The 25,209-nt window shown below is 39.1% G+C and overlaps 2 protein-coding genes across 12 annotated transcripts in view; one reads left to right on the top strand and one right to left on the bottom strand.

Moving 5' to 3' along the window:
• AAGAB (alpha and gamma adaptin binding protein) overlaps positions 1–975 on the bottom strand; it is an 84,767-nt gene extending 83,792 nt beyond the window's left edge. For 7 of the 11 annotated variants that reach the window (XR_011170270.1, XR_011170271.1, XR_011170268.1 and 4 more), the window contains exon 1: positions 707–973. Coding sequence is in view for 6 of the 11 variants with exons in the window: in XM_069098235.1 (XP_068954336.1) it covers positions 707–779 (73 nt within the window). In the remaining 5 variants the exon portion in view is untranslated. Of the gene's footprint in view, positions 1–706 lie in introns of all 11 variants that reach the window. The other 4 variants (XR_011170267.1, XM_069098233.1, XM_069098238.1 and 1 more) reach the window with 3 other exon arrangements.
• Positions 976–1,129: 154 nt separating this feature from the next.
• Positions 1,130–25,209, top strand: part of LOC138168313 (IQ domain-containing protein H-like) — a 118,403-nt gene continuing 94,323 nt past the window's right edge. The window contains exons 1-2 of the mRNA XM_069097385.1: positions 1,130–1,183; positions 16,141–16,260. Coding sequence (XP_068953486.1) covers positions 1,130–1,183; positions 16,141–16,260 — 174 coding nt within the window. The remainder of the gene's footprint in view (positions 1,184–16,140; positions 16,261–25,209) is intronic.

Below are 25,209 nucleotides of genomic sequence, written 5' to 3'. Positions count from 1 at the left end.
TGAGCTAGAAATTGTAAAGTGCTCGGTGCATGGGACATAGTAAACAGTGTATAAACGTTAAAGATGATGAAAATGAAGGAAGATGAAGGCAAACTTAGAAGAACCAGGAAAGGTTCCCTGCAACCCTAACATTCTTAAGGCATGAAACCCGCCCAGTTCAGAGCTCCTGCAGTTCTGGATAAGGACTAGAAGGCAGGGAGGGCTCTGCCTGGTTAGCTCTCGTTATCAATGACCACTTAATAGTTTCATTAATCAGGAAGCTGCTCCCAGAGCAGGAGGCAACCCCATTACCCGAAAGACTGAGGCGAGACAGAGCCAATCCCAATTCGGAGCAAAGGGGCCGTCCTGGCCCCCTCCGGGTAGCTCGGGAATGGGGCCGGTTCTCCCCCAGTTACCCTTTCCCCCAGGCCAGCCCTGCCCGCGCCGGGGCAGAGGAAGGAAAGAGGACCTGAGAACCGAGGCAGCCAGAAGGGGACAGAGACGACCAGAGGAGCGCCCCGGACACGGTCTCTACGGCCCTGGTGGAGCGCAGGGGGCACCGCCCGCGGCCCGAGCTGGTCCGGTCAGGGGCCCCGGACCGTCTCCTGGGCCTGGGCGAGGGAGGTTCCCTTAGGGGTTGTGAGGGTGCTCAGGGCCCAGACCAGAGACCATTTCCTGTCAGTACCCCCGGAGTCTCGGAAGGAGGTGCGACAGCTCGGCTACTCACGTTGAACCAGCCTGTCCCCGGTGAAGGTGGAAGAACAACTGGTGACAAGCGCACAGGGTACGCCGGCAGCCATCGCTGCCTTTTCCGAGCCGCCTCGCTCCCAGAGCCACTTCCGCTCTGGACCGCACCACCTCCACCACCTTGGGGGGGGGGGGGGGAGAGGGCGGTGTGAGGAGAAGGGTCACAGAACGCACTCAGAATCGGCCCTCCGAATGGCAGGGGCTCGAGGGCCCCTCCCCTTCCCTCCCCCGGAAGCGTGGAGAGTCCAACGTCCAAGCTCCTTCTTTCTCCCCCCTCTTCCGGTGGTTTCGAACGGACCAGGAAGCGCGTTTCGTTGCCATGGGGACGAACACACTTTTCTTATTTCCCCTCACTCTTCGGGGAGGCTCCTGGAAGGCTGCATCCATTTTCGTTACCTTTACCATGGCCGAAGAAACTGGGCCTCGCGACCCTATCGGAGCCATCTTAGTGAAGGTGGTAAAAGGCCCCCCCCCCCCCCCCCCCCCCCTCCCCCTCTGCCAACACCACCCTCCAGTCTTTAAAGAGTCTTTTAGGTAGTTTTCAACTTCCTTGTACCCACCCAGGGTTGCTTCCACTCAGAGTCGCACTTCCCTGTGTGACACACACCCGGACACGGACGCACACACGCACACACAGATACGGACACGGACCCACACTAGAGGACCCGGTTTCACAATACCACCAACACACGCATCCTCCAGCATGTCAAACAGGACCCTAGTCCACAGAACCCAACCCCCTTTATTGAGAATATATATATTTAAAAACACCGACCAAACTTAGGAATGCTTTAGTAAAGTTCCAAGCAGTATATAAAAGTGAGTATATAAAAAGAAGTAAAGAGTATTACAAACAGGGCTTGCCCACAATCATATTTGGTATAATTTAGAGATATGACAGCTGAGGGGGAAAAGGAAAAGAAGGAAAAGGGGTGAAATTTTTTTTCGATATTGAGCAAAAAAACATTAAAAGTTGAAAAAAAATCTCCTTTTGCTAGGTTTTTAGACCTCTAGCTACCCACCTAGAAGTATATACACTTGAAAAGGGGTGAGGGGTTTAGAAGGAAGAGTTAGAACAGCATTAGATGCAGCATTATACAAGGGGATAAAAGGGCCAAGGACCACTATTGTAGCAATGGTCAGCAACCAACAATGGGAATGTAAAGACAAAAATAAACTATTTTCTGCCCTTAAAGATCTTATATTCTCTGATGGAAACATGTAAACATGTAAACATAAGTAAATTCAAAAATAAATACAAAGCACTTTTGGAAGGGGACAGCAGGTTCCTAGGAGGCATCAAAACTTATACATAGCACTTATTATTTGCCAGACACTATCTTAGCTAGGCACTTTAGAAATAATATCTAATTGGATCCTCACAACAACCTTGCCAGGTAGGTAATGCTGTTATTCCTGCTTTACAGTAGAGGAAACAGTTTAACTTACTTTAAAGAATTATCTTTAATCACAGTCATAGACTCTTAAGCATTTAAAAATCTAGCTCAGCCTATACTAGTAGCAGGAATCAGTGCTTCAGTTATGGGAAAACTACAACTACTCAGGCTAAATGAAGGGTCACTTTAGGGTAAGACCATTGAGAAAGAAATGAGTAATTCAAGATAGAAGGAATAGAAGGATTTTAGAGTTGGGAATTGAGGATTTATTAGTTTTGTTTTTTTTGTTTTTGTGGGTGTCATAGACCCTTTTTGGTAGTCTGGTGAAGCCTATAGATTCCTTTCTCTGAGTAATGTTTCCAAATGCCTAAAATTAAAAATGAAACCAATGATATAGAAATGTAGCTATCAAAAATTGTTTTAAACTGAAACTCATGGACCCAAAAGATCCACCATCTAGCCCAAATCCTTTATTTTCAAATAAAGAAACTAGGGCCCAGAAAGATTCAGTTATTTGCCCAAAGTTACACAGCAAATTAGTGACAGACCTCGTAAAAGAACACAAGTAGTCTCATTTCCAGTCTAGGATTGTATCCACTAAATTCTGTTTCCCAAATGTTAGCCTGTTGAACTTAAACTGATCTTTATACCCAAAGTGCCAAACTTAGTAAGCATTCAATAAACATTTTCTGAAATAAAACTGAGTGTAATGGATACTGGTTCAACCCTGAAATCAAAAAGACTTGGGTTAAAATTCTTTCTCTGACACATGCCATTTAAGTTTCTCATTATCCTCAGCAACGCTCTAAAATTAAGTTACAGATGACTGGTTGATCTTCAGTGGGGCACATTTCCCATACATAGAGTTCCCTGCACTAATGAAATCACAAAACAAGACCAAAGCAAAAGTAAAACAGCTTATCTAATCATGATATATTTATATTGTGAAATGACCACAGACTTCCACATAGCTTGATAATTGGCATATAGCATAGTGCTGAATTTAAGGATAGGGTGGATGCCTGTTCAAATCCCACCTCTGATACTTATTCACAGTGTGATTATGGGCTTTACTTTTCTGAGCCTCAGTTTCCTCATCTGTAAAAAGAAGTGGTTGAACTAGGTGGTCTCTAAGATTCCTTCCAGCTCTCAATCACTTATGATAACTAAGCATTTGAAATATCAAATTCTCTTCTATGAAATGCCAGCATGGATCTCCTTAAAACATGGAGCCCCATTTGACTTTTCTTAGGTCTTATTAACCCACAACAAAATACCTCAGCAAGCAATCATCTGGTCTCTACCTGAAGACCTTCACAAGAACCCTATTTAAGAACCCTATTTTATTTCTGAACATTCTGATTGTTAGGAAATTTTTTTTGATGAATCTAAATTTGACCCTTTGCAGTTACTGTCAATTTCTCGTGGGTCTGCTCGCTGGGGACAAACAGAACATTTTATTCCCTCATCAATATGGCAACCTTTTAAATACTTGACAATCTTCTTCAACCCCAGCATCCATTCCTTTATCTAGTCCTCAAATCATAGGAACTTAAAAGCCATTACTGTTGTCATTGTCTTCCTCTGTATATGCTCTACAATTTATCAATATACTTCCAAAGCTGTGGCTCCCAAGACTGAATACAATACTCCAGATCAGACCAGGGTAGAAGACAGATTATAATCTCCATATTCCTGGATGTTTCCTCTCTCTCTTGATTTAGCCCAAAACCACATTAGCTTTTTTGGCTTCTACATCACATTGATGATCCATATTGAGCATGGAGTACACTAAAACCTTTGAATTTTTTACGGAACAATTGCTGTCCAACCATGTTTCTCCCATCTTGTACTTGTGAAGTTGATTTTTAGAATGCAAATGTTAGACTACATTTATTCCTATTCAGTTTCATGTCATTAGGACAGCAATGTTCTGGCCGTTCAGAATCTTTTTTGAATCCTGACTCTATCATCCAGTATATTAGCTATTCCTCCTTTCCCAACTTGGTGTCATATGCAGATTTAATAAACACTCCATCTTTGTCCTCAGAATGTCTCTGATAAAAATATTACACACCAAAAGGTCTGTATAGAGCTCTGAAGCAAAAATATTAAATAGCAAAAGGACTGGATAGAGCTCTCAAGCACTCTACCAGAGAATCACTTCCAAGTGAATAGCAAATAATTATTAACAATTAATTTTGAATCCCAACATTTAACTCATTCTGCATCTATTGTATTATCATCTAGTAACCCATCTGTCTCCCTCTATTCACATGAAGAGCATGAAATACTCTATTAAAAACTTTCCTGAAATCTAGGTAACCTATGTCTCCAGTATTAGTAACCCTGTCACTAAAAGAAATAAGGTTAGTCTGGCATAGGCTGTTATTGATGAAATATATCTTCTTTCTTGATGAAGATATATTGTCTATTTATGATCATTGCTTTCTTTTCTACATGTTAAGCATTTCTTTTAAAATCCAATCTAGGGTTTTTTTCATGAATCTAAGTCAAGCTCACTAGCCTATAATCTGCTCATTTTATTCTCTTCCCTTGTTTTACAAAATCGGGACTTTTAACCTTCTCCAATCTTGTAGTGTTTCTCTCATTTTCCATGATTTTTCATATATTATTGACTAGATGATCTCTGAAGTCTCTTTAATTTCCAAAATTTCAGGAGGTCTTTTCTTTCTTTCTTTTTTTAAATTTGTTTTGGAGGGGGAAAGTGGGGAAGTTGGGGTTAAGTGAATTGCCCGAGGTCACACAGCTAGTAAGTGTTAAGTGTCTGAGGCTGGATTTGAACTCAGGTTCTCCTGACTCCAAGGCTAGTGCTCTGTTCACTGTGCCACCTAGCCACCCAGAAGGTCTTAAAATGATTCAAGATTACATGATTAAACCTCATTAATTCTATTTCTATTATTGTAGATTTTGTAAGATTCAAATAGAGGTTGAATGGAAGTTTACTATTGTTTAACAAATCTTTCTTATATATGTGTATATACATATATATATATATATATAATAAGTCTAGGGTACATATGGAATTTTGAAGAACCATTTAAATTGCTTAAAAGAATAAAAACAGTTTTTGATGGTAGACAGAGAGCTGGCCTCAGAGTCAGGAAGGCCTGGGCTTGAGTCTTGGTATTGGCTTGGCTGTGTGATCCTGGGCAGGATCCTACTAAACCAATGAAATGACAAGTTAAAATCCACAAAGAAGTATAAAGTTTTAAAATTCATTTAAATGCAACACACTGTTCATACAGCATTCTTTTCTTATTCATTAAGAACACTTTCCAATACCAATCTGCACTAGGCAATATTATTTTAGATGCATTTGAGCTAATGATTTACTTGAAAGAAATAAAACTGCATTTCTTTTAAAAATTTCTGTAATTCAAGTTTTTACTCATTTAAATAGGCCTCTCCAAATTAGTCTGAATTAGTAAGATTTTAATTTAGTTATGATAGCTATTAAATGTTGGGATCATTAAATAGGATAGTGAATGCTTGTGGTCTAATCGTGGAAAAATGCTGGGTCATTCTTTTACTAAACTTTTCTCTGATGTTCAACAGATACTTTCCAATGCTGATCCTGAGAGATTTCACTCTTGTTCTCATTAGATGTCCTTCTCTCAGTGATGCTTGTTCCATCCAGCTGTTAACTAGGGATTAGTAAAACTGCAAAAGAATTACTTTATATTGAAATCAAGAGTTGACTTAAAGCAACCCAAAGTGGTTCTTTCATTATGTCAGAAACTATGATCTTTAAAAGAAAAAAATGTAGGCTAAGGTTAACTTGATAAAGAATTGGCTCTAGGTGCATTTAGTTGTTCTTGTTGTTTCAGCCACACCCTATTCTCCATGACTCCATTTGGGGTTTTCTTGGCAAAGATACTGAAGTGGTTTTCCATTTTCTTCTCCAGCTCATTTTACAGACAAGGGAACTGAGGCAAAGTTAAGGGACTTGGCCAGGGTCACATAGGGAGTGTGTGTCTGAGGCTGGATTTGAACTCAGGTCCTCCTGACTTAGGGGCTGGTGCTCTGTCCACAGCATCACCTAGCAGCCCCTTGATGCATTTATCTAACAAATATTTATTAGAACTTATTTTTATTAATTCCTCTGCTTCTCAGGATAGTCATCAAGGTTCTGGACTGATTCTTCTTCTTTTCTTTCTCTGTACTTCATGATCTCAGCAGCCACCAAGGTTTTATTTATCATCTCTATGCAGATGACTACCAGATCTACGTGTATGTAGTCCTATTCTTTCTCCTAATTCCAATCCCACATAACCAACTGCCTATAAGACCTTTTGAACTGGATGTCCCATAGACATATCGAACTTAACATATCCTAGACAGCTTTCACCCCAAAACCTTCCCTGCTTCCAGACATCCCCATTTTCATGATGGCACCACCATCTTTCCCTGTCATTCAAGTTCACGGTTTCAGTTTATTCTTTGTTCCTCTCATTCATCATTCAGCCTTATCTAAGCAGTTATAAAGTGTTGTCTATTCAAACTCCACCATAGCTCTCATATTCATTTCCAACTCTCCATTCACCCAGTTAGACCCTTATCGCCCCTCACCTCATTTACAGTAATAATTGGTTAGCCTGCCTCAAGTCTTTCCCCTCTCTAATCCTTCTTCCATAGCTGCCAAAGTGATATTCCTATAATATAAATCTAACTATCATGTCACTCCCTATACTCAGTATACTCCAGTGGTTCCTTATTACTAGCACCAATAGTCTCTCCTCTGCTTGGCATTTAAAGCCCCTCACAATGGAGCTTCACCCTACCTTTTCAAACTTATTATATATTACTTCCCTGCACATATTCAATGGTCCAGCCAAACTGGTGGTCATGACATTCCATCTCGCCTCTCTCTCTTTGCACAGACTGTCCCCTCTTCCCAGAATGTATTACCTCATCTTTGTCTCTCAGCACATGTGTACATTCTGCATGAAGCCTTCCCTGGTCCCCCTCACCAGCCATTTGTGGCTGCCTCTCCCCCTGCAGTTACCTTCTATTTATACTGTAATGTGCACAAATTGTTTCATGGATATCTTCTCAGTGCCCTAGCATAATACCTGACACATAGTAAGTTCTTAATAAAAGTTTATTGATTGATTGAATATTTGGCTAAAGTATCTGGAGTTAAGGTTTCTCAGAGGTGGGTACTATACACTCAAATATACCCTTCATAACTTTGATGAAAGCGAATAGAATAAAACCAAGAAAAAAAATGTGGTAATGTTTAGCACAGCACCTGACAAATAGTAGATGCTTAATAAATGTTTATTGATCATTAATTATGAGTGATAATGAAATGATTACTATCTTTGGAGTTAGAAGTGCTGGGTTCAAAGCTTGACTGTCACCTAATGCCTATGTGATCTTGTGTAAGTCACTTAAACTCTTTGGGTCTCAGTTTCCTTCTCTGTAAAACAAGATCCTATTCACCTCTAAATCTATGGTGTAATAAAATAGAAGTCACAGATATAGAGCCAGGAAACCCTTTCAGACAATGAGAGATTTAGCCTTGTTTACTTCTGGAGCAAATTCACTTCTGTTCAATTTAGCTAATGTTCATTAAGAGCCTATAAACTAGAGGCAGAGTATTGCATTAGACTTTTGGGGGTGAAACAATGTTTGAATTCCTTGCCTTTGTGGGGAAATAATGCATGCACAAGTAACCACAATATAAACTATGATACATGGTAAGTGCATAAGAGAGGTACAAACAAGATATGTGGAATGTGTAATTACTGAAAAGGGAAATTGGGGCAAAAAAAGAAAAGAATATAATTCCATAGAGATTGTACAGATAATAGACATACTGAAATTTCTAAAGCTTTTTTTTTTTAAAACCAGGCATCTCTAGGTTCAGTAAAAAATACTGAATACTCCACAAAACAAGTGATTTGTTAAATGCCATCATGCTGAAATAATCAGATAACGGCTGACAAAAAGATTATGTATGAATTTCAATATGGTAAAAGGGTCTTTGAAAAAGGACCTGAAAGAACATGGTAGTTTCTTTCCCAATGACATTCTAGTGGAAGGTCTCCTATAAATATTCTAGAATCATAGAATCACAGATTACATTTAAGGGACCTTAAATGTAATCCCTTCTCTTTATATTTGAGCATGTATGCCATCCCTATTAGTGGTCATTAAGTATTTACAGATACTCCAACAACAGGGAACTCACTATGGAATGAGGCAGCCTGTTGCTTTTTCCATTAGTTCTAATCATTTAATTTTCTTTATTATGATTCTCTTTTTTTTAATTATGTTTTCTAACTTCTACCATCTGCTTCTAGTCCTGCTCTCTGAGTTTAAGCAAAACAAACCTTCCACCTTATCGTCTTTCAAATGCTTAAGAGAAAGCAAATATGTAACCCTATCTTTTCTTCTCCAATCTAAAGATCCCCATTTCTTTCCATGAATTTTCAAATGAAATTGTATGCATTTCTTTCCATCCTCATCTTCCTCTTCTGAATGTGCTCCATTTTGTCAATGCCCTTAAAAAATACAATACCCCACACACAAAAAAAACTAGCCGTGTGACCTTGGGCAAGTTACTTAACCCCAAATGCCCTCCAAAAAAGCAAAAAAAAAAAAAATACAATACCTAAAACTGACTTCCAAAGGTGATCTGACCAGGGCAAAGTATGGTGGGACTGTAGGCTCAGAGATATAAAGGTTGATACAGTCAAAAGATTTAAAGCTGGAAGGAACTTTAAGGTCATCTGGTCCAAAACGCTCATTTCACAAGTAAGGAGACTAAGGCCCAAAGTGGTTAAGTGACTTGATAACATGGTAAGCGCATAGAGAGGTACAGGTTACAAAGGGAGGAAGCAGTAGAACTGGGGTTCCAACCCCCTTCCTCTGACCTCTCTCATTCTGGATTCTGTGCTATTAGAACAACCCATGGTCACTTTAACTGTTTGCTCATTGAGCTTGTAGTTGTTGCTTCATCATTTCAGTCGCGTCTGATTCTTCATGATCTCATTTGGGATTTTCTTAGCAGAGAAACTGCAATGGTTTGTCATTTCCTTTGTCTTCCTGACTTTAGGCCCAACACTCTATCCACTGGGCCACCTAGCTTATAGTTCACTAAGACTCCCAGATGATTTTCACATGAACATTTGTATAGCCATGTCTTCTCTACCTGGTACTAGTAAAGTTTCATTTGTCTAACTCAAGAGTAGAACATTTACATTTCTCTCATTTAAATTTTATCTTATTAGATTTAGTCCTGCTTTCTAGAACAAGGGTGGCCTGAGGCCCAAATCTGACCCACTGCTTGTTTCTGTACCACTTTATTTTTAAGATGTAAAAAATATTCTTAGCTCCCAGTCCTGTTCTAAACTATCTTTACCTTTTTGGGTCCTAATTTAATAGTACATAAGGTATGAGCAATTTCTCTTAGCTTTGTGTCATAAATAAATTTGATAAGCATATTATCTATTATCTTCATTCAATTTATTCCTGGAGTCAGGAGGAATGAAATTAAAATCTGGCCTCAGGCTCTTATTAGCTGTGTAATCTTGGGTAAGTCATTTAACTTCTGTTGCCTCAGTTTCCTCATCTGTAAAATGGAGATAATAATAGCACCTACCTCTCAAGATTGTTGTGAGCAGAAAATGATATTTATAAAGTGCTTTAATACCTTAAAGTATTATACAAATGCTAGTTATTATTATTCATAACCCACACATAATTATCCTGGGAAACTCTTGTCTATGTCCTTTATAGAGCCCAGGAGCTTTCCTCTTTGCTTTCTTCTGGATTCCTTCAAATTTTTGGCCATCAGTTATCCTTTGCTCCCATTCCTTACATCCCTTAAGTAAACTCCACCTTCATACAATGAGATAGTGGCTCAATTACTTAAGCACCTTCACTCTGCCTTTCTGCAGTTCCACTGGGATACATTGCCTCAGTAGTATCCCAGGAATAGCTTAACAGCTACTTAAGGTGTCTTCTGTTGTTCTGCAGTCTCTGATAGTGGAGATTCATGTCCTTAATCCTTTCACCTTTTATTCTAGTAGTAAGATCTACCTGTATTTTGTCTACACATAGTTCTTAATTGACTCTGAAAGAAACACAAAGCATAATCTCTTCTGTGCTTGCTAAAACTAATATAACCAGTTCTTCGCAGTTATTGCCATAAACTACTTGTTTACCAGGCCTGTTCTGGGTCTCCTAAAGTGAGGCATTTTTAGACTGTGTCTAGCTACCCATTACTTTTTACCAAATTACATTTCTTGGATCATAGCTGTTATTACCATTTGGAAAAAAAAAAAAACCAACTCCTTTGGCATTTGGTCACAAACAAGGGCTTAGATAAGTGAGGGTGACTGCTGCTACTGAACATTATAGAATCATAGACTTAGAATTGGAAGAGACCTGAGTCTACCTAATCTAAATGCCATCATCTTTCTGATGAAAGTTAAGTAGCTGGCCCAAGGACATGTAGGTAGTAAGTGTCAGATGGGACTGTAATAAGTGTCATTACTGGGACTGTAATAAAGACTATCCATACAGTGAAGGGGTTATGTGTTGCCCAGGATCTGAGATCTCTTTTACCACTCAACTTTCTTGGTTGCCACTAACACTGACTGTTTTGTTCTCTTCTCCAATAATTTGAATACCCAATCATTTGAGACTGCTACTGTGATATGGCTACTAAATTCCCCTGATATATCGCCCTGTATTCTTATCTCTTTCTAGTTCAGCCCTGCTCTTTCTACAATCCCTGCACATATCATTAGTTTTGATTACCAGGCCCTAGGTCACCCTCTCCAATTTTTCAAGTTTAGAAATGGCTTGCAATCTTTCTCCTTCTTCTCATCTCTTGGCCTCATACTTAGGGACTTTGGGTCAATTGGTATCATTGCATGACCTCCCCTAGTAATGTTCGACACCTGGTAACAATACACAAACTTCTGTCTGCAACACAATACAACCTGCCATGTTCCCATATTACCTCAAACACCTCATTCTCTTAGTTCATCAGCTTCAATTCATAAGCCACCTAACACTTACCCACAGGGGTGGTTTCCTCTTAAACCCAAATCTCTACCTCTATAGTCTTGAACTCTAAAATTGCCCTTTCTGATCACAGTCGTGTTTTTCCATCTTTTTCTTTGCCTCACTCTTCCTGAAACTAATTTTCATTCTGCTGAAATCTCTGTTCCCTGTATTCCTCCCAGACCTCCAAGTCTATTACTCCTTCTCTGGCCTCATTTTCTTCCCTGTAAAATCTTTATCACAGAGTTAACCAGTTGAACTCAAAACTGTCCTCCATGCTTGAGTCCTTTGCCTTTTTGCTAATCATCAGCCCTAGGTCACCCCCACTATCCAGTTTCTCTGTGCTGACCCTCAAGCTGCTAAACATTACTAGAGAAAGTAATGCATCATGACAATTGACCCATTACAAATGCATGTTATATAATTTCTTTTTTTGCTTTTTGGATGGTAGTTGGGGTTAAGTGACTTGCCCAAAATCACACGGCTAATAAGTGTGTCAAGTGTCTGAGGCCAGATTTGAACTCAGGTCCTCCTGACTATGGGGCCGGTGCTCTATTCACTGAGCCACCTAGCCGCCCCCATGTTATATAATTTCGACTGGGCCCTCATTACTGCATGGAAATCCCTTTGTTCTTCCCTCATTTACTGTCTTACTCTGTACAGCAGTTATTCCAAACTTTCTCCAATTTTAAAACCCCCAATACCATCCTCAACCCAATTGATGATAACTCTTGCTTTATTAGGTAAATCAAGGCTATCCATTGTGAGTTCCTCTTCCTCCTCCATTCTACATCTCAAAAACTCCTTTGCTTCTTTACTTATCCTCTTCTGGGCTGCCATCTCTGAGGAGAAGGGCCTCTTTTACTTGCCAAGGATAAACATTCTGGTCATGTCCTTGATTTCATGCCCTCCTGTCTCCTTTCTCACTCCTTGCAAACACACTCATGTTTCTTCCATTCTTAAAGTCTACTTAACCCTTCCATTCCTTTAAGTTAACATCCTATATCACTCCTTTTTACTTTCAGATTGCTAGAAATATTCATCTGTACTTGCTGCCTTCTCTACCCACTCACTTTTCAACCTATTACAATTTGGCTTCACTACCATACACACAAAAAGTGTGTAACAATGATTTTAACTGCTAACCTTTTTTTTAGTCATCATCCTCCTTGACCTCTCTGACACTATCTACTCTCCCATCTTCCTGTATACTCCTCATTTTATGAAACACCTATTCTCTCTGGTTCTCCTCCAATCTATTTGACCACATCCTTTGTCTCCTTTGTTAAGTCATCACCCATATACTAATCATGCATGTCTGTAGCGGCAAGCACCCCAAGCGAGTCCTCAGGGTTTGCTGCCCATACAAGTTCTTGGATCTGCTTTGTTAAAGGAAAGCAACTCAAAATAGGTTAACAAGCTTACTTTAATCAGTCAGACATATATCGTTTACCTTGTTCAGGAGAAAAAGGTCAGCACCCCAAACTTCAAAATATACAGACAGAAATATCAAGACATTAACAGATCAAGTAGACAGCTTTCCAAACTGTCCAACCATTACATCCATACCCAGTCAACATCTGGGTTTCCACATCTGGGTTTTTCAAAGCCGGGGGACTCTCAACAACGGCTTCCCATAATTCAGATCAAATCACAGAACACTTCTCAAAGTGAGTCCCCAAAACAAAGCTACACATCAGGGCTTATATAGCCTTCTCCTGGCTCAGAAAATGTAACAACCTTATTGACTCACTGGCCAATCAAGAAGTATTTACTGAAAAACAAACCTCCCACCCAAGGCTTCAGGTGCACTTTAGCCTAGGGGCAGGGAAGATCTTCCAAATTTGCATTCCCATTACAATGTCCAACAATGCTTTCTCCAGCCTACTTTTCTCCTGTCCCTATACTTCCTTCCTTAGTGATCTAATTCATTCCCTTAGATTCATTTTTCATCTTTACATAGATGATTCCTAAATAGTCCCACATCTTCACCTGGATGTCTTATAGGCGTTTAAAACTCCACATGTCCAAATTAAACTCATTTTTCTCCTGTGCCTACACCTCCTCTAAACTTCCTTATTTCTGTCAAGAAAATAATACAGTACAGCACAAACCTCTGTTTATAATACAGTACAACCTACCATGTTCTCAATCCCCCAAGTTCATCACCTTAGACATGTCTTGAGTCTTCTATTTTTCTCATTTCCTATATCCAATAATTTGACAAATCATGGCTCCAAACATTCTTCAAAATCTGTTCTCTTCTCACCATTCATACAGCATACAGCCACCATCTGATTTAGACTCACTTCATCATTTTCTGGTCTATTATAACAACCTCCAAAATAATCTTCCTAAGCCCCAGGTCTAATTGTGGCTATCATACTCAAAAATCTTGAGTGGCTGTCCCTCTCATCTGTAGAATAAAGTATATAAATTCTTGAGTTCAACATTTAAAGCAGTCTAACTTCAGTTTATCTTTTCATGTTTCTTCCCTTCGTGCTCCCTAGCCTTGTTGGTCTATAAATTAAGCTCTGAATTAAAATCCTTCTACCCCTCCATGCATTCAAACCGTCCCCACACCCAGAATTCACTTTCTTCACAGAATCTTTATCTTCCTTCACTGTTTAACTCTGGTACCATCATGTCTGTGAAGCTTTTTCCAGTCATCTCCCTGGCTGATAGGGCTTTCTTCATTCTCAAATTATCTTAAGTTTACTTAGCTGCTACCCATTGTGTGACTCCAATGGTAAATTCTTGAAGCCAGGGACTGTTTTATTTTCACTTTTATTCCCAGTTCCTAGCAATATTACCTTGCATGTTATTGGAATTTCATAAATATTTGTTGAATTTAATTGAGTTTGTTTTGATCAACAATTAACAAATCCCTACAATTCTACAATTGCAGTCAGTGACTGTACTCAGTTGCTATGTGTCAGGAAGTTTTCTGAAGAACTCTAGCTTCTTTCTTTCTCTTTTCTCCTTTCATTGCTTTCTACTTTCAAGTGCATAGATAAGCAAATGGTAGAGCATTATGATGATCAGCCTAGAGAAGGAGATCTCTTAGCAAAGAAGAGCAGGGGGCATAAAACAGGCATACCTTGGCATTGCAATAAGAAAATAGTCTATAAATACCTGAAGGTATAAACTCCAAAGAGGAAATTATTTGTACATGAAAAGAGGCATCTAAAATTGTAGGTCTTAGGTACAACTTGCCTTGGCACTGTCTCATTGGACTTCTCAAATGTCTGCAAAATAGAGAGTATAAATTCACCTGCAGCAGGAACAATTTGGCTAAAATAATGAAAAGATGCTAATACCTTCATTCTTGATGCCTGCAAGCAGTGGTGTGTACAAGTGCCAGTCTGTGCATTGAAGTGTCACTTAAATGCCATTTTGTGCCGAGCACAAATGACCAGATGTGTCTCCAAGTCTGTGATGCCTGTAGGTGGAAGAGGCAAATTCAGATCTTCTGAATTCTTGACATTGCAGGAGCACTAAGTAGTAATCAGTGACATTAGTTGAATTTAATATGTGAATCAAGTAATCACTAATACATAAAAAGTAAATGTTTCAAAATGCCTTTAGGAACCCATTTTCTAGGTTGTTGGTGTGACTATTGCTGAAACAGGTGTTAGGTTCATAAATTTACATAACAAAATGTTTTTCTTGTGGCAACAGCCCATACAATAATTAGTGCCATCTGTATTTATTCATTCGAAGTTTGGTTTCTAATATAAATGTGCAAAGTCACATGATATCCACTAATCCACTCCAAGTTTGCATGACACCAAAGAGGAGGTTGGCTGCTTTTTCCAAGGAAGATACTAATCAAAGGAAGACATTAAAGAAGGAAAATATTTTGGCTTCTTTTATGGATCATTTTCCTTTCTGACTCAATAAAAACAGGTCATCGAATATTCAATAAATGGCACTGGTTCTGCCAAGCAGTAAGAAGAAAAGATCCACCAAGGAAGAAAATATAATGGGCCCCAACCATACATTTAAAACATCCTTTGAAATGTATTATTCTTTTTCGCTTGTTTTGTTCTGTTTGAGCGAGTTCCTGTAACATTTTTCAATTTCTTTACTTCTTAAACCAATCTTACAGGATTCTAATCAGATAACATAGTTTGGTCAAAATAGTTTATTTGGTAAATTAGCTAGTGAAAACACAGAGAGTGAATGACAGAGGGCAGGTGGTACAAGGGAAAGAGCATTGGATTTGAAGTCAGAAAACCTGAGTTTGACATTTGGCATGTGTATAAGATTGAATAATCAGTTAGTTTTTGTAAAAAGGAGGAAACAATATTTACAATGTCTATTTCATAATGTTGTCAAGAGAGTTCTTTGTAAACTTTAAAGCCCTACAAAAAAGTGAGTTATTATTTTAACAGGTTAATGGTTATTTAATCTCAAGTAATTTCATTCATAAATCATCTCTCCTTAGAATAGAGCTTCCGTGAAGGTAGCAGTTATTGAATTTTTATCCTTTTGTCCCCGGTGCACAGAACAATGCCTTGTATATAAAAAGCACTTAATAAATATTTGTCAAATAGAGCTCTTGATTTTTTCTTTTTAAGTTTTGCAAATGAACAGCTTTCTTATGGCATCCAGTCTACTATCTTGGGAGTAGTAACAACCCGTGGACAAGGGAAGTCATTTGACAGAGCCTAAGTAGCTAGGATAGAAAAGAAAAAGCAAAGTTGCTGGGGAATTTAATTTTTTATAGTGCTGAATACTAGCAACAGGGCTAGAATTTCAACATTCATTTACATTTGGGTGTAGGGCAACTATGGTTCTAAGCACCATTACACAGTACAGGCTGTTTCATTCCATCTACTGATCCAAGTTACCTAAGATAAACCTTAAATACACATACATACATGCATGCATGCACCTGAGGTGTCCTAACTGGAAAAAATTCTATTATTTCAGTGTTTAATATTTATTTTTTTTTCTCTGCCTCCAGGTCCAAGAAGACCTTTTTCAACTAAAGAGAGAGCTACACTCTGCACATGATGGAAAAGGAGACCTTGTTGATGTTCAGGCTCTTGAAACAGCAATAGAAAGAACCAAGATGGGGTTAAGAGTATGTAAATCTACATTTTGAATATGAATTTTAAAATTATAAAGATAGTCTTATTAAAAGTTAAATAGAATTTGTACATAATTTCAGGGCCCAGTTTGATACCAAAACATGCTACTCCAACATATCTTCCTTAACCACTCATAAAATCACCTTATGATATTTTATCATAAAAATATAAGAACATGCACTAGCAATTATTCCTTTAAAAATATCTTAAAGATGATCTGAGAAAAATTTAGAAAATGATCACTATATTATTAAAAATGAAAAATACATATATACATAGCCTATACTTTGGACTAGAGACCTATGATTTCACTGGCAAAGGGAATTCAGGAAGGAAGCTCCCTCTACCTGTGCAGACACACTCTATTCTGCTACTTCTGGTCTTAGGGAGGTGGTTGCCTGGGACCCCAAGAGGTAGGACTCAACTTCAGCCTTCCGGAAGCTGAAGTCAGCTTTTTCTCTACCACACCACAGATGACTAGATAATAATACAAGAAAGTATATATATGAATAATAGGAAAAGTAGAACCCAAAGCAGTCTGTACACAGTTATTACAGATATGCAGAAATGTTCATATGTAATCACCTCTGTACACACTAAAGAAGACTGGGGTAGAGAGTGTCACCTTTTTTGTAATGCAAAAGCTATTTTAAAAAAAAAAATCAATTAAAATTTTTGTGAAAAAAGTTATAATAAAATTAAGTCAAAAAAGTTCTGCTCTAATGTGGGCTAATCATATATAGATACATAAATCGTGTCCAAACATATCCTGCTATTTGTTAAAACTAATTATGCTGTGAAATTTAATGATCTAACTGTCCCACTTAGTAGATACATTATGAAAATCAAACAATTATGGAACTCTGGTAGAGATGCCAAAAAAAATTAGTTATAATCTTGGCTTTGGGTTTTTTCCCCCTAGTTTACAACATATTAATGAAAACCATAAAGGTAGTGATTCTGGAATAGTGCTTTTGTTATCTGTTAGGGCCCATAGTTAATGCCTCATTCCTAAGCCCCTAAACAAGGTGTTCTTAATTTTTTTTTTGGTGCCATTGATCCTATTGGCAGTCTGGTGAGGCCTTTGGACTCCTCAGAATAATGGTTTTAAATGTATGAAATAAGATATATAAGATTATAAAGGAAATAAATTATACTATTATTTAAACACACACACATTTTTTTTAAGTTAACCAATACCAGATTAAGAACCCCTTCCCTAGACCATCCCTTTGGAATGAAACTCAGTCCTTGACACCCTTTTCAGTGATTTATTCAACGCTTTAATCAGGACAGTGCCATCTTGCCCATAAAAGCAAAACAAGTCAAAACATAAATTCTTTAATATGTAGCTAATATATTCAACAGCCAACAAATATCTTTCCCATTCCTTCTCTAATCACTTGAGCTCATTACCTTGACTTGCTTCATTATCTTTCCCGCCACCCCTATTACTGACTTTGTCTCAAGGACCCTTTCTTGGAAGTCTTCTTGGAATTACAATGACCAATGGAAGTAATTATTCCAATCCCCAGATTTTACAGCTAAGGAAACCAAGGCCCAAAAAGTAGAGTAACCTGCTCAAGGTCACATAGATAATTGGTAGAATTGGGACTTGAATCTAGGTAGTTTTAGTCTAATCCCAGTTTTCCATACCCCATCTAAGATATATTTCCCAGGGTCATCTTTTTCCAGTGACCATACTGCAGTTAGGTCAAAACATACTGACCTCACTATCCTGGGAGACATTCCACTGCCCTCCACTATGAATTCCATGGCCTCCAGTAGAAACTTAGTCAAACCAGCTCCTTGAGACCTCCCCACAAGGATGAGCCAAATTCAGGGATCCTGCCCCAGTTCATATGGAGAACATTTCAACACTCTTTAACTTCCCCTCAGAAGAGAACTTGTAAAAAGTAAAACAAAGTCATCTCTAACTTTAGAGAACCACTGAAACTTGCTCGTTCTGGAGTACTGTGATGTATTATCTCCAAACCCAATGCAGACACACTCTTTTTTACCACAACCTTCAAATTGCTGGTACAAAGCTATGGAATGTCTGTCAGCTTCTTACAACTCTGTCTGCTTCATGACTTGTTCTATTAAGTTTCCTGCTCTATCTGGTCCTTAGCTTAAATTCTCCCTATGAAAAAAAAATGTCTCTTCCTGATTGATAAACCTTAACCTGTGTGCTCCCTCTCGGTTCTGCCACACCTGTCTCAGCTGGGTCTCTTCAGTACCTCTGCTACTCTGTCTTGGACATTGACCTAGGAAATTTTCACATGGATCTCAGCCACCACCTTGGTTTTGCCAGTCAACTACCAATTGTCATGAACTGTTGACTCTCAGGCCTCCAAGGCAATGGGACCAATGAGCACCAGTAATTAGGAACAATCAATAGAATCAATGGATACCCTTCCCACCAACCACCAGGAAAAAAAGTTGCAAGCTATGATCAGAAAAAGTAAACCAGAATTTATGGGAAAAAATAAAACAACTAAACCAAGCTAAAAAACATCTAGCCACTGAATCCAAAGGACAGGGAGATATTGAAACCAGGGACTCAGAAAAAGGCCTCTCAGAGTATTAAAATGTGGAGCAGTAGATATCAGCAAGATGTTGGCTGATCACGTTTAACCTCCCCTTATTCACGCCCCCTTCTCTTTCTGTTGTGTCAGTATTGCTGTGGGTCAGTATGTCTAATGTCCTTATTCCTATTTCCTCTTTTAAACATCAATGAGAAAACTTTGCCTCCTTGGGAGTCAAGGTCACAGCTTGGTAGGATAGCACTGATGAAAGGCCTCTACTGAAGCCATGGAACTGACATTGTGAATGAGTTGCCATGTCTTTTTTTCAGGACTAAATAGCTAACTGGAATACTAGGCACTGCAAGCAGCCTTATCACCCCTGTGAGTACAGTATCCCCTAGATCTTCTTGATCTTCTAGGATCTCTGAGGGTAGGCAAAGATTCAGTGGATGTCATCCAATAATTGGCATTTGTTAAGTACTTCGTATGTTTCAGACAGTGTGTAGTGAAGGGTTGAGCTAAGTTCATCACAGTCAGGAAGCATGTGAAGGTCTACTAAATGATCTACTCAAAAAATATCCATCAGAGGGGTAAGCATGGTATAGTGAAGTAGAGTATTCCTAGCCATGTAAGACCACAGGACTCACTCAAGTCACCAGTTTTCAGGAAGGACTATTTGTGGGAGGTTATGGAAAAATTGCAAGGGCTGATACTCAACACACAGATTCCTTGAAAGTATGAAAGTCATCAGATTCTTTTTTTTTTTTTAAAGAAATTGGGGTTAAGTAACTTTATTGGTTACATGGCCAGTTATTTTGTGTGGGTGCCAAGTATCTGAGGCCGGAACCGATCCTAGGTCTCCCGACGCCGGGGCCAGCGCTGTTACTTGGGCACCTGGCTGCCCCAAGCCATCAGATTCTTGTTTGTACACCACTTTGGCTGCCCACAATATGTAGTCCAAATTGGCTAGGAAAGAATTCATCCAGGTAGTCACTAAGTGGATTGTGGTATTTAGGGTAAATAAAGTGAAAACCCAGAGATAGAACTCATAGTTCATAGAAGAAGACCTATTTAGATGAATGAACTGTGTTATTAAAAATAGATTCTTCAATGGTCAGCAGAATGATACTAGGGCTAATATACTTTGAAAAAATGAATCTTTGCCATGAATATTACAGTCAAAAATAAAATTGGGATCCTAGTTAGAGTTTATTTATTAGGAAAAGCCAAATAACCAGAAAATGACAGATAGGAAAAGGTGAGTTGGTAACTTCTGGAGAAGCAGGAGGTTCAGTTTGGAGAAGAAAGCTAGCCATCTTGGTCAGAGTGTCATATGTTACTCTGACACTAGGGTGTCTAAATGACATCATGCTTCTGTAGTTGTGTCACATCTATAATGATGTCCACCATTACTTCCAAGTAGGAACTATGGATAGTTGATAAGGGTTGCAACAAAATTCCTGGCTTTCCCATAAAGGACTTGTTTATAATATAACTCACAACACCATAGACAATGGAAGACAATGATTCATCTTTATGGATAATCAAAAGTCTAGTGACAACATGGGACATTTAAAGTAAGAGTTAAAAGCTGGGCCTGATTCAGGCTAGTCCAGTGCTTCAGGTTTAGAATTGAAGTGAAATTTGACACTCTAAGACCACAGGTAACAAAAGGAATTTTCCTTAGTAATTGAATGGATTCAGTAAGGATTTAGCATTGAATCATTTGACTACATCTTCCTTGCCTCTGTATTGGCCATGCTGGTGTTCTGGCCAAGCCTAAGGAAGAGCAATTCCTGCTTCTTCATGAGTTATTGTACTTAAGTCAACAGGAAGTTATGTTAATGGTCCAAGTTTTGGATTCTAAGACAGTTTCTTCAACTAGTTAGGACTGAAAGACAGTTTTAGTATCTTTTAAGGAAAAACTTACCCTTCATGATAGATATTGCTCCTATCACAACATGCCTGTACGGTCCATTTCTAAGCTATCATGGTAGAGATGGAGTGCTCTTCTCGTCAAACCAGGGAATTATATAGGCACATTTGCATCATGCTATTTTGGTTGTTGGACAGTTAGTCCTAGGCATAGATACCTCTGACCAGCCAATAATGGATCAGTTTTAATATGTCTGGTTGAACTTGAATGGTAACAAAACTCAGGGTCTGCACAAGGGCCGATCGATGTGGCTGATATGACAGGTATACAAATTCTGGCTTTCTGAAAAGCACACCAACCCATATACTATGGCTTCCTTGGATACAAGAGATGATGAAATTCAATCTCCTTTAAAAATGTCCAGTAGAATGGTAACAACATTGTGTAATGAAGCAATAATTTGTCATGGAGTCAGAAGACCTAGGTTCACATCTCAGTTCTGCTATTCCTTTATTATGCGACCTTGAAGAAATCACTTTACATTGCTGCATTTCAGCTTTCTCCTCCATAAAATGATAGATAAGCTGCTCTCAAAGCCCTCTTCTAGATCTAAATCTCACAATAAGACTTTTTGGCCTTGGTTAAACTTCTAGGCAGTCTGAAGGTGCTAGAGGTGCTTACAGTCAGTGCTGATGATGAGGGGGTGCCTCAAATGTGGGTTGATTTTGAGTTGTTTCTCCTCCCCTACAGGTTTCCTTTCTACAGGTATTATCTTGCAGTAATATAGACAAGGTAGAGGTATAACGAGAGAGCAGTGTGGCCCAAGAAAAGACACAGAATCATCGGGTTCACAAAGAACTGTTTCTGTAGGTCTGAATCAATCAAAATGGGTACTGGGTTAAGCCAGTTCTTAAGATTATTGACTACACCATCTACACCTCGTCTCTAAGAGAAAACCAAGATGTGTTTCCAGCATTTTTTATAGTGCCTCTCATATGGTGGGTATAATAAATGCTTGGTATTGTTGTTGAACATATCAGAATATATAGACTGGAGATAAAATGGTCATAGTATCCTATAATATGGGGGATCTCATCCTCCAACATAGGCATCTACCTTACAGATATCCATATAGACTCCCTACCAGTTTATCATGTTCCCTAGAAAGTCTTTCTCCCTGTGAAATGGGCACTTTTCCAACTTATAAGATAGTTTGCACTGGTTTAGATGCTAGAAGAAAAACCTGGACCAATTTTCCATGCTAGGCAAGATCCTAAGTATGGATGGGGATGTCATTAAGATAGACCAATAGCTCTTAGTCCAAAAAGTCTTGAAAGAAGTTTTCAAAGGTTTGCTTGGGAGAATGTTGGAGGGGCTACCACAGCTACAGTCATAAACAAAACTGGGATATTGGAATATTTCTGGATGATTCAGGCAAGTCTGCCTGTACTCAGGATAATTCATTATGGAGGGGCATAACAAAACCCTCCAGAGTTGATTTACTAAGGTAGTGTTAGTCCATACTAGGCAACACATTAGGGTCTGGTAAAAGGAATTGGCATAGTCTGTTATGGTCTCTTACTCCTGTTGGAGGCAGTGAATCTGGAGACTGCCTGTTTTAAACTGAAGTATGGGCACAGGATCCTGGAGTGCTTAGAAAAACCTCATCCTGGCCAATCAGAATTATCAAATTATAGCTATCTTTCTGAGCTTCCTGGTTGATGTGCCTCTAATTGCTTATTGATTGATTAATGATATAAAATGAAGGTGTGCTGAATTCTGCTCAGAGTTGCTGAATTTGTATTTCCTGTCAACTGACTAAAAGATGTCCCCTGGGCCATGTTACATACTGGCTTAGCTGTTGTAAAAAACCCATCAGTGAGTTTTAGGAGATATTTGAGGACCTTCAGTGGAAAAAGGCTGCTTACTGGTAGATCTAGATTCTAAAGTAGCAGGACCGTAAATAGTCCAGCAGAAACCAGGCATCCTCAGGGGCACCCTGCTCCCCTATTTCACCCCTACTCCAGTCCTAGGCCATCCCAGAATCCATCCAAGGATATATGACTGCTCACACAGTTTGATTGAGATTAGAGTCAGCAACTCTTTTCATTCTAGAGAAATGGAGGACCACCAAAGCCCTGTAGACCTTCTAGCATGGTCTTTTGAGCTACGGAGGTAGTCAAAGGACTTCAGGGCTTAGCTACCTGCCCCATTATTGAACCCTTAGGACTTCTGGGTCTTTCCATCCACCCTGCCCCTGAACTTCCTTTTATATTTTTTCTTTTCCAATGAGAGTGTGAACTCTTTGAGAGCAGGGAATGTCTCATTTTGTATCCCCACAGCTCAGCACAAGTTTGACACACACAGTCAGTAATTGATGAGTGCTAATTCATTCAGAGACTAGCCCTGTACTATGAATTCATTCAAGCTATATGCTTAGTACCTAGCCTGTAATGAGTATCTAAATCTAGATTTAGAAAAAACCCAGTGAAACTGTCAGGGCCATGTGTACTCAAAATAGAAGCAACTGTGTTCTAAGTATTACATGTCAAGGGTCAACTGGACTCCCAGCCTTGGCACCAGTTCTTGAAATTCTCTTCTGTCATGTCCCCCTGGCTAGCCCTAGGGCCCTCTTCATGCCTTCTTTGCAGCTAGAATGTTGTACCACCTAAAGGAGTGGTACAACAACCCCTTTTTCAGACAAATAATGTTTTCTTGGCACAAATTTCCTTCTGCATTGTGGCCTAGATAGACCCTATGGGAGCAACTGCTCTCTCCCTCATCCCTTGGCTAACAAACAAACCCTGCACCAGAGATGGCCTGGCCCTCATCTAGTACATGCATGTTCCTGGTAGGGCCAATGTTGGCTCCATCCTTCTTGAGGCTAAAGACTTCAGCCCTTAAGACTGGCCACATCACTCTCAAGATTCAGAACTCAAATATTTATGTCCTTATACTTGTACAACTGTACCAGTGAGCTAATTACATATACCAGGTCCAAAGAGAAGACCAAAGTGTCCAAGAATTTCTCAATATTAATCTTAGATAGGAGTTTATTCAGACATTCTTCTCTTCCCACTGGAAATTCTTTCTATTAATAAAGAAGCATAGGGTAATAAATCTATAGCTGGAAGGAACCTCAGAGGCCATCTCATCCCTCATTGTATAGATGAGGAAGATGAGGCCAAGTAAAGATGAAAAAGTGGGAGGCTCAGGCTTTATAATAATTATCAAGGATTTAACACCATCACTGCTGACATCTGGTATCTCCTTTTGTTGGTACGTAATTTGTTGGGCCAGCTTCATCAGTTTGGATCTCTGGGGATCACATAATGTGGTTCATATAGTGAATGACAATAAATAGTAGACTGCCTTGTGACTGAAGTATGAACATTATGGTCCTCCTCTTAGGGCTTTTTATGCACATTGTATTCCAGAATTTATAAGTAAAATATATATATATCATGTATTATGGTATAGTGGAAAGAGGACTCGATTGGCACTGAGTTCAAATTTCAACCTTTTTGCCTTGGGCAAATCAGCTAACCCCTTTGAACCTCAGATTCCTTAATCTATAAAATGAGGATAATTAGACATCCAAAGGACATCTAAAATCCTTTCAATTCTGTTAATTTATGAGATTATAATTTTCTGAAATCTGCAAGCCTGGAGAACTACTGTGTAATTGAAAAACATGGTGTTCTATTCACATGTCCTTGCCCAGAACATTGCACATTTGAAAAGTCTTGGCCTAACTGAGGTAAAGAAATCCATTTTGTTCTACTATAAAGTTAGGGGGGTGATGGAGGAGGATATAAGAGAGAACAGATTGGGGGAAGGGGTATTCAGTAGGCTTACTACTTTGGGGTGGGGGTAGGGGAAAGATGGGGAGAAAATATTGTAACTCAAAATTTTGTGGAAATGAATGTTGAAAACTAAAAATAAATTAATTAATTAAAAAAAAAGTCTTGGCCTACTTCTGGCACCAGCAGTTCTATACCAAGCTGGAGAATGGCTTTTTCAAACTTGTAGAAAGCTGAGTTTCTATGGCACATTATCCCCCTACAGGGCATTTAGATGGACCCAAATAGTTAGCAACACCATTTTTGCCTCTTGGACTCCCTTAAAGCCCAAAGACCTGAAGAGTATAGTCACCTTTGCAATCTAATTTATATGATCAGTGATCCACTTTCCCCTCATAGACCACCTTACCAGCTGGTCTTGAAAGTGCTAATTCTTCCAATGGTTATATGAAACCCACCAATCTCAAGTAATCTCTAACCCATCAAATAATCCTACAGTAGTTGAGAGAGACCTTGTGATACAGTGAAAAGACCATTAGTTCTCAAGGGAGAGAACATGGGCTCATATTGTAGCTCTGTAATTTACTATCTATGTGATAGATAGTCATATAGCCAGTCATAATTTCCCTGGGTCTCAGTCTTTCCATCTGTAAAATGAGGGCTTCCAGTTCTAAATCTATGATCTTAAGTTGTCTAGTCCAGTCCTTACCTGAAGCATGAGCTGTCCGGAAGATC

Source organism: Petaurus breviceps, unplaced genomic scaffold (assembly GCF_028583685.1).
Source record: "Petaurus breviceps papuanus isolate PSGF00001 unplaced genomic scaffold, PetGlider_PUasm1.0 37, whole genome shotgun sequence".
Taxonomy (NCBI): domain Eukaryota; kingdom Metazoa; phylum Chordata; class Mammalia; order Diprotodontia; family Petauridae; genus Petaurus; species Petaurus breviceps.
Note: the sequence above shows the minus strand (reverse complement) of the source record. Positions and strands in the feature narration are given on the sequence as shown.